The sequence below is a fragment of the Coenobita brevimanus genome, chromosome 103 (genome assembly GCF_032717465.1).
Source record: "Coenobita brevimanus isolate Jiangsu-jjx chromosome 103, ASM3271746v2, whole genome shotgun sequence".
NCBI classification, from domain to species: domain Eukaryota; kingdom Metazoa; phylum Arthropoda; class Malacostraca; order Decapoda; family Coenobitidae; genus Coenobita; species Coenobita brevimanus.
Genome location: NC_137056.1, coordinates 3,143,076 through 3,158,253, shown reverse-complemented (window position 1 = coordinate 3,158,253; position 15,178 = coordinate 3,143,076). Strand labels below are relative to the sequence as shown.

General features: G+C 40.2%; 1 protein-coding gene across 1 annotated transcript in view; it reads left to right on the top strand.

Annotated features, from left to right (window-relative positions):
* Positions 1-11,067, top strand: part of LOC145415694 (uncharacterized) — a 24,588-nt gene extending 13,521 nt beyond the window's left edge. The window contains exons 2-7 of the mRNA XM_080284911.1: positions 5,891-6,117; positions 6,972-7,107; positions 8,799-8,954; positions 9,649-9,755; positions 10,183-10,288; positions 10,997-11,067. Of these exons, the coding sequence (XP_080141037.1) occupies positions 5,891-6,117; positions 6,972-7,107; positions 8,799-8,954; positions 9,649-9,755; positions 10,183-10,288; positions 10,997-11,067 (803 nt within the window). The remainder of the gene's footprint in view (positions 1-5,890; positions 6,118-6,971; positions 7,108-8,798; positions 8,955-9,648; positions 9,756-10,182; positions 10,289-10,996) is intronic.
* Positions 11,068-15,178: the final 4,111 nt, after the last annotated feature.

The window sequence follows — 15,178 nt, the reverse complement described above, 5'->3', positions numbered from 1 at the left end:
TCACGTTCACCAGTCATATTCATCATTGTCTCATTCTTTACTATTATCTCTTCCTATTGAAAATATTGGTGAAAGTGAGATGGTAGTGAGTTAAAACAGTCCAATACATTTTCTCTGGTAAAATTAGCCTCTCTCTCCCTCTCTCTCTCTCTCTCTCTCTCTCTCTCTCTCTCTCTCTCTCTCTCTCTCTCTCTCTCTCCATGAAAATAAAGTAGTAGTGACAGGTAGGAGAGGCATCCACAGCGTCATCTTAAGTGGGGTGTGTTTGTGCTTAAAGTTAGTAATTAAGTGGCACGCCTGTCCGTCTAAGGGGCCGTGTTTTCCTCACATAGACTGAAGGGTTCGAGGGAAGTTAGGTGCTGGCCGTGTTAAATTTCCTAGTTGTAGCTTTAAATCTGATTCTAACTTTTTCGTCAGTTGTTGATTTTGTTTATTGTTTTTGTCGATGTTATTGGTTTTATATTTAGTGTGTGTATGTATGTATGTGTGTGTATATATGTGTGTGTATCTGTGTATGTGTGTATGTGTATGTGTATCTGTGTATGTGAGTATGTATGTATGTATGTGTATTTTGGGTTACTTTAATAATGATATAATCTTTGCTATTTTTTGTGATTTTTTTTTTTAACTGACGTTTTTTGTCATGTTATATAAACATGACAGAGATTAAGCTATTATTTACATGAAAAAAAAAAATGGTTAGAGAAAAACTCGTAATTATTCCAATTTTAATCTTACCAAGTACAGAAATTTAGTCTGTTATCAATTTTATTCCAGTTAATATAAAGACTAATTAAAAGTTAGGATTAATATTACACGTTATAGAAAGAAAAACTAACCATATTGTTGTCATTATTTCCCATATTAATTAAAAGTTAGGAAATATATAACGTAAAAAAACTAAAAAAAAAAAAATATTGTTGCCATTATTTGCCATATTAATGAAAAGTTAGGAAATATATTACTAAAAAAAAAAAAAAACTAATTATATTGTTGCCATAATTTCCTGTATTACTTTAAAGTTAGGAAATAAATTACTTAAAAAAAAATAAAAGAGAAAATATATTGTTGCCCTAATTTGCCATACCACGAGTCGAAATGGTGATGGCACTTATAAAATTCCAAATCTGTGTATCCATTGACTCTCGGATTAAAAACTGATATTGCGGCTTAACCTAATCCTCTTACCTGTATTCATTTTTAGCCGCGAATCTAGCTTATTGGGAGAGAATTACCGCCAAAAATAATTCCTGATTGATGGCCGCAGGTGTCATTATTATTATTATTATTATTATTATTATTATTATTATTATTATTACTGTTATTATTGTTATTGTTGTTGTTGGTGGTGGTGGTGGTGGTTGTTGTGGTGGTCGTGGTATCAGTGTTACTATTATTATTATTATTATTTTTAGTAATAGAAGTAGTAATAGTAGTAGTAGTATTGGTAGTGGTGGTTGTATCAGTTTTTATTGTTATTATTGTTGTTATTATTATTATTATTATTATGTGGGTGAGATTTTTTAGTACATGTGCTGTGAATGGCTGGAATGTTTTTAGTTTATTTGTTTCCATTGTGTCTCAACTGTAATATATTCCCTACCTTTCATTTATATGGTTTAGAGAGCATTTAAGAGTTTTTTATTTATTTATTTTATTTTTTTCATGCATCGACCAGGCGACTTTATTCAGCAGTGCCTCTAACCAACTATACTCCTTCTACACTAACCTGGCCTAGAGTATTGTCCATTTCCAGCTTATTTCACGTAGCTCAGTGGCAGGGAAAGACAATACTACTGCTCTACATCCCTTCCATAGCACTTCTTCGTGACAAGTACTCATGAAGGAGAGACGGTAATTTTAGGCCAAGTTAGAGCGAAAGGAGTATAGTAGGGTTTATAGCTCCTTGTTAGTCCCTTTGAGTATTCAGGAATTTTTGTCAGCTGAATAAAATCGTCCGGAGCCAGAAAATATGCAGGGAAGACGTGGTTGTTTCATTTATCCAGGTGAGAGAGAGTTCGGTCACCTGAGAAAAATCGTAAATCGGGAGCCGGAAGTAAGTACCAGTGAAACGTGTGTGTGTGTGTGTGTGTGTGTGTGTGTGTGTGTGTGTGTGTGTGTGTGTGTGTGTGTGTGTGTGTGTGTGTGTGTGTGTGTGTGTGTGTGTGTGTGTGTGTGTGATCAGGATAAAATTGCCAGGAACCAGCCAGAATATAACACGGAAATAATATACTGCTTCTCTGTGGGGTTAGCATACTCTTCCCCTGATCACCCCATTTTTACCCCCATTCACAGCGCTGATTTGAGCACTCCCCACCCCATTGTGAGGGGTAATGGAAACATCCAGCCCCATAGCACCCATTACGAGGTGTAGGGTCCCTAGGCTAGGCTGACGTAGGCCGGAACATAACCCCTTCAGTACCATGGCGTCTGGGTTATTCGTATTCATTAATTTTTTTCACGTCGGGAGAAGGTTTGAGAATTTGAGGGGTATGGCATAGTCTTCATTAATTCCTTTACTAATAGGGTGCTCAGATAAATAAATCACTTATCATTAGTCCGTATATAATTAAATGACGTTCCGGGGCATAAAAGAAAGAGATTGGTTTAGACTACGAAGCAGTTTTCTGTGCCATCTTATTCTGTGCTATCTAATACAGCGCGATTGTATACTGTGCGATCTTAAGCTGCACAATTTTATGCTGTTTGCTTTTATACTGTGGAATTTTATACTCCATGATCTTAAACAGCGCGATCTTATGCTCGGTGATTTCATACTGTGCGATTTTATGCTGTGTGATCTTATACTGCACGATCCTCTACTACCACTTCATTATATTAGCATGTGGAAAATGTTTGCGGTTTAAACAGAGTTATTTTTATTCTGTGATGAAAATTGGTTACTAATGCAAGATACAACTCAAAATTATCAGCTTGTTTATTTTTCATGAACAGAACAACACTTACCAGTAACTGTAATAGTTTTCATATCAGTCATGTATTAAGCAGATGTTTATATGTAGATTTGTCCTTTTTCATTTAATTGTAACTTCTCAGTGCGCAAATATGTAAAAAATATATATACAGTAATTTCAGAATAGTGAAGAACCAGCTCCAATGATTATGTACTGAACTCTTGTCACTCACTCTTGTTTACGTAATCATTCGGCTACTTGCAAAAAATTTCAGTGTAGGTATTTCATCCAGCAGAACTGTTTGTGCTGTTTACATACTTTTAAAATACAGCACACGGGATTTTACTCGCCCGTTTGTTGCCTCAAGAAAATTGCCAGAGTAAACATTTTAATCATAGTCTGGGAACCACTTCAGACAATCCAAAATGGCAAATTTGATGAGGCTAACAGTGGCCTTCTTCCTACACCTTACTCACCTCACCGCCCCTGCCAATCACGGTCCGCTGTACTCCCCTCACCTATCATTAATCCGAACGTAGTGTCGCTGTGGATAATAGACAAGATATTTTTACCGGAGTCACCCCAAAATTTGAGCCCCGCCCCGCGTTTTCTATCAGGTAATTTCGAGCTTCTAAATTGTATTCGCCTCCTGGACACCATTTTTTTTTTTAGGGAGGGGGGGCTTGCTCAGTATGTCATTCCCATTGCCTATGACCTCCATCCTTTCAAGTGTAACGTTTCCGGGTACCTCGAAACGCACTGATTCTCTCTCTCTCTCTCTCTCTCTCTCTCTCTCTCTCTGAGGAAAAGTAGGCTATAAGCTGAGGGTTCGTCTCTGTTTGGAATAAAAATATCTTCGTCTTTCGTCTTTCAGTATGAACGCGCTTATGAAGAGCAGCAGAGAGAGAGAGAGAGAGAGAGAGAGAGAGGTTTGCCTTGTGTCAGTAGTCGTATGATTATTTTTCCTTTTTTTCTTTTGGCTTTTTCACTCGTCGTGGTTAAATAATGTGACGTCATTTTGCATTGTTACTTAATCACTTACCAGAACATTAAGAGGAATAGAGGAATATCAGCCATTCTGTTTAATGTAGCTAAGAAGAAAACAAACGCCGTATATAACATTATTGAAGAGAGAGAGATTGACTAGGAGAGTGCATGAGTGAGGTGAATGGAGGAGAGAGGGAGGGAGAGACCGGGAATGAGATAGAAGGATGGAACGGAGAGGTGTAAGAGTGAGGGTGGTATGAACTGTAGGTAGGGCAGCCTGATGGCAGAGGAAAGTGACTTGGAGGCGATTTGTTTGTGGCCACCCCTTCCGGGATTTAGAACTATGGCTGTAGGTAGAGATTTAATTTATTTCCTTTCAGATGTATATCCTAGACATCTGTGAGATGGATTGTAAAGTATCGTCGGTATTATCATCATCATCATCATCATCATCATCATCCAGTCCCAAATTGCCCTCATGTAAACAGGAGCGTAGGGACCCGGGGCTAGGCTGATATAAACTTATGGTCTCCAAAAAGGTAAAAATTTAATTATTACCTTGATGGAATTTCGTCTGATTAGCTTCTTCAGTGTGATGATGTCTTCCTTATTTATTTATTTATTTATTTATTTGAGTTCCAGGCTGTTTTATTTATTTTTGCCTCTTCAGTTTGGTAAAGCAATATACATGAACATACCAAACATACACACATTTATACATACCCACAGACTAAATGATTCTAAACCAACAGGACACACTATTGCAGACTATGTCCTTGTAATACTGAATTCTGTTTGAGGCGAAGAAAATCACGTTAGGAGAGCAGCGATTTTAGGAGGGAAAGGTCTGGTGCTATTTTCAATGCTCTTTGTGTTCCGAATTGTAGTACAGGGGTTTTTATGCCTCCGCCCACAAATGCAGGAAGAGGCATTTAGTGATTAGTCTGTGCGTGAGTGCGTGCGCGGATCCGTAACGCTATTGGGGCGCGGTATTTCCTGAACCCAGTGACGGATTTTCGCCAAGCTTTTGTCAGTGATGCACTATGAGGAGATAATGAACCGATTAGTTTAGCAAGGTTAAGGGGTCAAAGGTCAAGGCTGTATGGGGTCGAATTAGTTGATCCGTGTTGGCGCAATATCTCCTGAACCCCTCGACGGATTTCTGCCAAACATTTGTCGGTGATACAGTACAAAGGGACAATGAGCGGTTCAGGTCAGCAAGGTCAAGGTCATATGGGGTCGACCTATTTTTTTCCCAATCAGCTAAGGAAGAACCCAAGGCTGAGACTGTGGTACTTGTCCCATCCAAAGAAAAAAAAAAAAGCAGATTCAAGATTTGTTTATTTTGAAATACCTGAACACATTACATAGAAAAACGTGGAGGTCATAGGCAGTGAAAACACACACACACACACACACACACACACACACACACACACACACACACACACACACACAGAAAAAGTGAAAGAAGTGGAGCAAATGTGGAGACAGACGGAAAGGACCGGTGCATACTGTCCCCTTTACCTGTTCAGGTGATACAGGTAACGTCTGATCAAAGCCCGGATCACAAATTATTACACACTTACGCAAAGGTTACCTGGACGACTCAGCGATGCTCTTTGTCCTACGGCAGGCAGGTTTTTCTTTTTAACTTTTTTCTTTTTTTACAGGTAGCTAGGAATAGGTCTGATTCTTCTTTGGCGACTGAGAGGTTAAGCTGTAATTTACTGAAACATAATGGTTAAGGTGGAGAAACTTGTAAAGCTTCGCCGTTATCATCACCATCTTCATCATCATCATCATCATTGTCGTTGCCGTCTTCGTCTTCCTCTTCGTCTCTGTCTTCGTCCTCATCTTCATCATCATCATCATCATCATCATCATCATCATCATCACCATTGCCCTCCTATTCCTCCTCCTCCTCCTCCTCATCATCATCATCATCAGTACAACTATAAGGTCAAGTTTACACCTTTTCTCCCTAGGTGTGTCGGCGTATAATCGCAAAATGGTGGAGATACTGCAGTTGGAGGTTCCGGAGTCGCCCCAAGCCGGTCAGGATGTTACGCTCACCTGTCGCTTCCGGCTCCACGGACAAAACCACCGCCTGTACACGGTCAATTGGTGGCGGGGCAAGGATCAATTTTACACCTACAAGGGCACTAATTATGACCCCAAACATGCGTATACCTTTAGGGGGATACAGGTGAAGGTGAGAGAAGCGTGGTTTGTTTCTCTCTCTCTCTCTCTCTCTCTCACACACACACACACACACACACACACACACACACACACACACACACACACACACAATCAATTTCTCAGCTGTCAGAGAGAATATTGAACTTATTCTCTCTCTCTCTCTCTCTCTCTCTCTCTCTCTCTCTCTCTCTCTCTCTCTCTCTCTCTCTCTCTCTCTCTCTCTCTCTCAAAATCCCATGCAATATAAGGTCAGACATAGTTTTATCTTTTTTTTCTTATTTTTTTACCAGGTATAAACCAAAACATGCATATTTTTTTAGACCCAAGCAAGTTAAGAAGGGAGTGGAGAGGCATATGGGTGAGAGTGGTTTAGGGTGGAGGTAGGACAGTCTGATGGTGGAGGAAAAGGGGACGTGGAGGCGATTGTTTGTGGCCACCATCCCCTGGATTAGAAACGTTTGGGTAAAGATAGACAGACAGACGGACAGATAGATAGATGGTATAGATAGTTATAGAGAGATAAATAGATTGATACGGACATAAATAGATGCAGAGTTAGATAGACAGCTAAATAGATAGAAAGGAAAGGAGGGCAGTAGATAGACAGGTAGATATAGATAGATTGATAGGTAGATAGAGAGATTGATATAGATAGATGGATAGACAGACAGATAGACAGGTAGATAGATAGACAGATGACATTTTTATTTAGGGGAAGGAAAAATTACACACAACCTAGAAAAAAAATCAACCTTGATCCTACGCTACTCTTCTTGCTTTGATCTTACGCTAATATTCTTACTTTGATCTTACGCTAATATTTCTTTGATCTTAAGGTAATATTCTTCGTCTTCCTTCTTTCAGACTGACGAATCCACGGAGGAGTCTGTGGTGCTAAGGAACGTATCTGAGGAGACGTCAGGTGTGTTTAAGTGTGAGGTGATGGGCGAGGGACCTTCCTTCCGTACCGCCGTGGCCACCAAACCCATGCAGGTTGTAGGTAAGAGAGAGAGAGAAAAAGAGAGAGAAAGAGAAAGGGAGAGAGAGAGAGTACTGTTTTTTTTTTTTCGTCCGTATCCACAGGTGTGTCATAGATATAAAAGGTATCAGGCAATGCTCCTCACTCTTGAATTTCTTTTTTGTTTTTCATTATTTTCTTATTTTTAAACGCAAAATCTAATAGTTACAAGTGCCTACATAACTGCAGTAATACTAAGCTGAAATTTATACACGTGTCAGTTTGTTCTTCTGAATTGTCATACTGTTTCTCTGATGTATATTTCCATCGCTTTATTTGACATACACTGCCTTTCATACCAAAAAGCTTTCATGGTAGTTTGTGGCCAGATTTTGACGCTAATATAAACAGAACATCGCGTAACTTTATGGGCAGAGTTTGGTGTTTTCATAATATATTCATTGATTGTGTATTGATAACTGTAGAAAGTGAAAAACATGATATTTTGTAATGTATATCCACAATCTGTGCACCACAATTGAAAGAAGTCACATAGTCGAAATCATAGGCTTTATATAACTATTTAACAAACTCATACCAAGAGCACACACACACACACACACACACACACACACACACACACACACACACACACACACACACACACACACACACACTGCAGTTTAATCGATATACACACCGCGTTACACCCCACCACAGCTCTACCTATACTGCCTCTGGGGGTACAGCAGTAATCTCCGGGTACTGTTACTGCCGTTCTAATTATGTACTAAAACTAGATTGTACTCTCGAATATTAACCCTCCCATTGTACTCTTGATTATATCCTCATGGTAGGGACAGCTCTTGTAAAGGCATCCATTTGAAGGTTACCTAAAAATTTAAAGATCTGACCTAATGGAAGCTTTGTAAATAACTAAAGAAGGAAGATTGGAATTAATGTTAATAATCTGGACACAGTTTCGAGATAAGAAAAAATGACTATACACTCCCACAAACATTTTTCTCTGGCTGTTAGTATTTTTGGCACATTTTTGAGAAACACTGTACTAGAATAATTGATCACGTATATACAGGTAAATTAAATCTTTCTCGCACTTACTTTTTTTTTTTCATTGTGACAGAAATTTGAGATAGTTAGAAAGGACAGTTAATCACAGGTGTACACACACAAAAAAAAAAATCTCAACTTTTTTCTTTTTCTTTTTCCTCCAACTTCTTGTCTTTCTCCTCTCTTTTCTGTGTCTCCATGACGTGTTTTGAGACAGTGGGCCAGGACTCTTGAAACAGGCTGTGTATATTTCGCTTCTGGTGTCATTTTTCTCTCTCTCCCCTTCTGTGTGTTTGTGGAGATTTCAGAATTAAAATGAAAATGGTTTTGACAGATTTGCACACATAATTGATTCTCTCTCTCTCTCTCTCTCTCTCTCTCTCTCTCTCTCTCTCTCTCTCTCTCTCTCTCTCTCTCTCTCTCTCTCTCTCTCTCTCTCTCTCTCTCTCTCTCTCCATTATTATTATTATTATTATTATTATTATTATTATTATTATTATTATTATTATTATTATTACTATCCTCCTCTCCTCCATGTCCTCTTTCCCTCTTCCTCCTCTTCCTCTCTCTTTTCCTCTTCCCACCTCTTCCTCTCTCCTTTTCCTCCCACCTCCTCTTCCTTCGTCTTCCTCTTCTTCTTCCTCCTCCTCCTCCTTCGTCAGTGCCTCCGTCAAGCGTGGTCATCACATCCAACCTGCTTCGGGACCCCCCTCACTACAGCCCCGGGGAGCGGATCCACCTGAACTGCACCGCCTCGGGGGCCAAACCCAGGGCACACATCACCTGGGACATCAACGGCACTCCGGTGAGAATACGTGGTGTTGATGATGATGATGATTGATGAGATTGATGATTGATGAGGTTGATGATTAATGAGATTGATGATTGATGAGATTGATGATAGATGATGATGATGATGATTGATGATGATGATGAAGACGATGATGATGATGATGATGATGATGATGATGAGTTATGATGATGGTGGTGGTGGATGATGATTAGTGATGGTGATGATGATGGTGATGATGATGATTTACAGCACAGTGACGGATGGTCCGCTTAATTCTCTCTGCCTCCAGACGATTTTATTCAGCTTAGGAAGGGGGTCTGTGAGCGGCGAGCAACGTAAGGAAATCGTACGGAACCTCACTGACGGCAGGGGTTAGGCTCTTGTTACAGCTCAGCATTCAAGATGGCGAGAAATTACTTTTTGGCCAAGTTAGAGTGGACAGGGTATAGGCACAACAGGACGAGATTAACAGCGGCCGTAATGAAGAGATATCAGTTTTAGGCCAAGTTATAATGAGCAGAGTATAGTTGCAGGAAGGAGCTCTCTAGCCTGCATGTACAACGTGTGAGATTATTAAGACTCCAAGTATACAGATCATTATTATTTATTTATTTATAGTTCAGCATTGAAGGTGGAGAGGTACTAGTTCTAGGCCAGGTTAAAGGGAGCAGAGTATAGCAGGAAGACCGAACCCTTTCTCCCTCAGGTCCAGCAGGGAGAGACCACAAAGATCCCTGACTTCGAGGACCACGACGGACGGGTCACCTCCACGGTCAGCCTCACCTTCGATGCCCCTAATTACTTCAACCAAAACAACATGGCACAGGTAGACCTAATTCACTAACCTAATCTAATCTGACCTAACCTAACCTAACCTAACCTAATCTGACCTAACCTAACCTAACCTAACCTAATCTGACCTAACCTAACCTAACCTAACAACACATTATCGTCATGCTGTTACTCATTCAGCTTCCAGTCATTACACAGCCAAAGTAGAGTGAACGCTAAATATCTGGCATCATCTCATGTTGTATTAAAAGACTGTATTTACGTTTTTCTTCATCCATACAGGTACAAAACAGTTTGCAACCAGATTAATTAAACACAACCTAACCTAACCTAATACTACCACCACCTCTGCCCTAACCTGTTACCACTTCCTCTGACCTAACATTACCACTTCCTCAGACCTAACCTAATATTACCACCACCTCTAACCTGACCTAATATTACCCCTTCCCCTTCCTCAGGTCGCTTGCCACGCCCAGGTCGCGGGTCACACCAAGACGGACAGCAGGGACCTCTTTCTCCACCCTGCATCCAGTGCCGCCTACAACCACCAATACGCCTCGGCAGGTATATGAGGCAGGCCGGCGTGGAGGGGTGTGGCTAAGTGGATATAGTGGTGTGGCTAAGTGGGTGTAGGGGTGTGGCTAATTGGGAATATATGTGACTCCCAGAGCAGACTTCTGTGTATCTGGGAATATGTTGTGGGAATGTAATTTACGCTGTTTTTAGTTTCGTCACTCCTCCTTCGGCCCCTCCCCCCCCCTTTACACCCTTGTTAGTGCCATTACTCTATAAGAAATTCACCAGCCAAGCAAAAAATTGGGCCAACAATACGCCAGTGGTAGTATGCATGCGATAAAGACCACGCACAATACTGCCACTTCCTTGTACTAATAAATCCATTCTTCTGGCACTCTTACTAGTCGAGCCCTTAATAAAGATTCTGAGGGGCCTTATGTCAAGAAAATTACAGACGCAAATATTGTTCCAGGACTACTATTCACTCCACAGGTACAACACACTGAAATGTCATAGTATACTTCTCCCTAAGGGGCTTGTTCCAGGGTGAATTAAAGAGAATGGTTTTAGTCATAAATAAAAGGACATCCCCAGAGTTGAGAGGTTGACCACTCCCCCGGGTATAGTGTCAGGTTATGTGAAAGCTAATGTCAGGTGGTTTTATACAGGTAAGGAGAGACGGCATCGGGTTGAAGGGAATGAAATAACAGCAGAATACGTCTAATAATTTCCTTAATGTTGATTTACTTCCTTCAGGCTGCCAGCTGTCTACCACCTGGACCATCTTGAGTATGGCGTCCCTCCTGCTGTCCCGGGCCATCCCCTAGCACGCCCTAGCTCCTCGGGGGGTCCTCCCTAGGCCACCCCTGCGATGACCGACCCGGGGCTAGGACGGGGTGACAGCAGATAACAGGGCGAGAGATGGGACTAGCCTGCGTAGTGATAAGACGTGAGAAGTTGCGTGAGAAATGAAGATAAGGCGAGAAATACAGCGTGAGAAATGAAGATAAAGAATAATATGACTGCACTGAACGGGCATGAAGCACAGGACATGACGAAAGAGAAATGACTGGACATGAACTAGAGAGAAGGACGAGAGGTACCGTAACGAAATAAGCCAGTGAGGAAGATGGAATAAGAGATAAGACAGGCCCTTTGATAAGACGCGAAGTAGCAACGTATGAGGAGTAATGAAGGCGAAATAAGTGGCAATATTTGGATACGATAACACGGGGGGAAGCAGGAGGAAAATGACGAAGATAAGGGTATGACGAAGAGAGACAGCGCAGACTTGATAGTAAGATAAGAAGACGAGAGAAGTGGCTTGACAAGGATAAGACGTAGGAAAAAGCATGAGAAATGGCGAAGATAAATGATAAGGAAGCGGCCAACATCTTGCAAGAGGTAATGTAAGATGGACTGTTATCTTTTTTATACAGGAAATTACGAAAACAGAAGGAAGACTAAGTAGAAGATTTAGAAGAGATGATAAAAGCAGAACTCGAACGTGAAATAACGTTAAGTAGAGAAATAAAATGAATCGGAAGTGGAGTATGTTAAGAAAATGGAAAGTACAGCAGGAATTTGCGAAGAAGATATAGTTTAGACGAGATGGTAAAACACAAGGAATGGCAGAGGAGTTGAGGACAATAAGAGACAGAAAATAATAGAATCAGTTGAACATGGATGAGATGACGATAAGAGAATCGGAATTAAAGCAAACATAAAACTGGTGTTGAATCAGAATGAAAATTACATAAATAGAGGACAGTAAATGGGAAACTAAATGAAAAGGAACACATGCGGGAGGCTGTCTCTTAGATGGATTTGGCGAGATGTGCTTAAGAAAATGTGAACTGCCTAAGTGGAAAAAAAATGTCCATGGATTAGAAACACGAAAGTAAAATTTGCAGTTAATATGACAAAAAGGAAACCTGGCTTATAAGAGCACCGTAAAGATTCGGAAATCAGGAAAAAATAAAAATAAAAGAGGGGGGAGGCATATTAATTGAAAAATGAAAAGAAAACATTTAAGGGATGACTCAAAAGTCAGAGTGTGTTTGCATATTTGCGGAACTGACCATCCTGTTCTTAAGCTGCTGCTGCTGCTAAACGTGAAGACTGCATCGCATTAAAGCCTTCCTCATGATGCCAACTCTTTCAGTACAGTAATGTTTTTGTTATATTCTTATCTCCTGAGGGTTTTATTCAGCTTAGGAGAGGCTTTTGGAACATAGGGGTCAGTCATAACCCATAGTAACCTTAGTGTGAAAAGGATCCATTTCTGGGCTGAATAAAATCATGTTTTGGTGGCAAGAATTAGGTACAAGACATTACCATAGTGAGGAGTTAAAATTTAGAGTATCGTGAATGAGGAAGAAAGTGACAAGAGGGAGACAGCTTCTAAACCCGCAGCCCCTCTGCTGCTGTGCTGAATGATCAAGAAATTCAAGAAAAAAAACTCGGTGAAAAATGAACAGTTGTGTTCTTGACACTTTTCAGTGTGATGATGCCTTTTCAGGATTTTTTTGGGCTACTTCCAGACGACTTTGTTCAGCTTAGGAGAATATTCAGTAGCAAAGGGGTTAATGAAGGTAGTACTTAACCCATTCACTTTGAAAAAGTACTAAGCTTGATAAAACTGTTTGCATGTGTATAAGAAGAGGCCATCCTACTGAAACATTCAAGAATACAGCTAAAGTTGCTATAATAATGAGCTTGTTCGCGTAGTTGTGAAGGCTGCTTGCTCAGGATGACATAACGTTGACCATAAGAGTTCCTTTGACTGTTCGACAAAGGGGGATTAAGGGGAACTGTAGATATCCATAATTAGTTAATCAGTCACTAGTACTTATATTCCATTCTAGTTCCTTAATCCTGAATTTTTTGTAGGTGATTTGGATTCATAGATTTTGTATGTTCTGGCAGTTGGCGGGAAAGATGTTGATACGTTAAACTATTTAGCACAGTATGGAGAATGCCTTGTTTTCCCTTTTCTTTTTAATCATTGTGACATTACATCAAAACTAGGTATCAAGCTCCTCATAGCAGACTTCAACACCCCCCGTAACCAAGCACTTTATAATGGCAGCAACTGGATGTAATGTAAATATACGCATGCGTGTGTGTGTATGTGTGTGTACGTGTAAGTTTCCAAAAGAGTAGCTCACACACCTTCACCATCACATCACCCTGCGCACACATCCCCTTCTTCTCCTAGTGACTCGAGCGAGAAGTGTGTCGAGATCGTATAAACACTGTTGTATCTACTGTATATTACCCCTTAACTCCTGATACTCCCTCTAGTGACTAAGAAACTCCTTGAGGATAGTGTTGTTATCCTATCTTCAGGTACACACAATCATTGCTCCTGTAAAAAGAAAATATAGTTACTGCCACACTTCGGAAAACACCTGTGGACCTTTGATACACAGGGTGTAGCGGTTCTTTATACCCTATTTGTGCCACAGATTGAGAGGGACAAGCCAAAATAAATTTTTAAAAATGGACCCCTCTTGCTGTAAGATTCTGCTTAGATTGTACGGTCAGGATCAGCAGTTTCTGTACGTATCTGAACAACAAGTCTAAATCCAACAATATCAAGTCATCGGCCAGTTCAGTTTAAGTCTCATTCTGGCGATTCAGACATCTAGATCTGCTAAGAAACTATTAGCCCTGCCTGTCCCTCTGTGTGAGTGTGTAACGAACTGTGCTTCAACCTCGTACTGAGCTTAGTGGATTGGTGACCTGCTTCTGACTTCATCTGCTTACAGGACATGTGATATCAAAATCCTGTGAAAATCTGTGCCGGGCACTTGGCCTTCCAGGAGGCAATCTGACAAACTAAAAAGTAAAATGAAAATATGAATACTTTTGAAACTGGGTGCCATTAGAGTGGAAAAACTGGCCCAAGAAAAGGCAGATGTGGAAATGGAGACAGTTAATCAAGAAAAAGCAGTGTGTCTGTGGTGGAAGCAAAACTAACACAAGAATGAAACCAAAGAACCAACGGTAAAGGATTATGCATTGTTAGGCAGTATAATTTTGACACATTTGCTCAATAGAACCTGTAACAAGGTCTTAAATTTTTAAGAGTCAGATGCTAGAGTAAAGAAGAATGATTTAGGCGCATGAGAAGAGTACTGATAGAACGTAGGAGGATGAGAAATCCACAATTGGTCATTGTAGTGTACTGAAGAGGTTCTCTGCTTTGATTACTGCACCGAAGCTTCGAAATTCAGCCCATCCAGTTTCCAGCATCATTTCTTTGGATACCTGCAGAGGAAATGGACTACATGGCGAAAATATCCTTTTACTCATGACTGGTTCTTCACCACTTAAAAGTTTGCTTATAATTTATAATAATGGAAGGTACTTAACCACTGCAGTGCAGAACACCTATGATGTTCTGAACGGAGCTGCTATTAATTCTGCTGTCTTCATGTGACTGGTTCTACAATTTAAAATCTGCTTGTATTTTATAATCATGCAAGGTACTTAATGCAGCATAGCTCTTCGCCTGAATAGCCTCTAAATCTGCTGTTGCGAATTTTTAATCATAATGAAGCAGTCCACGAATCTGATACTGTGTTTAAGCAGTTCCTCTTCTCATGTATGAAACTGGCTGTCTGTTGACTAAGAGCAAAAATAATAAAGTGTAGAAAGTGTGCAGTCAGAACTTAGAAAGATATAACATTTAATATTAAGGACATTGCTTTGCAGATGAATTTGAAGGTAATAAGCTAAAACGAGTGCAGAGTAAATTTGCATCTAATGGTTATGGTAATCTAGTCATTATTACCAAAGACTTGAGGAATACGAATTTCGAAATTTAACTTTGGCGAACAAAAGATTGAAGTTGTAGCCTTTTTATGCAGTGGTACGTACACTTATTGACTGCAGTTGTTTGTCGTATGAGCCACCACGTTGACAGCTGTT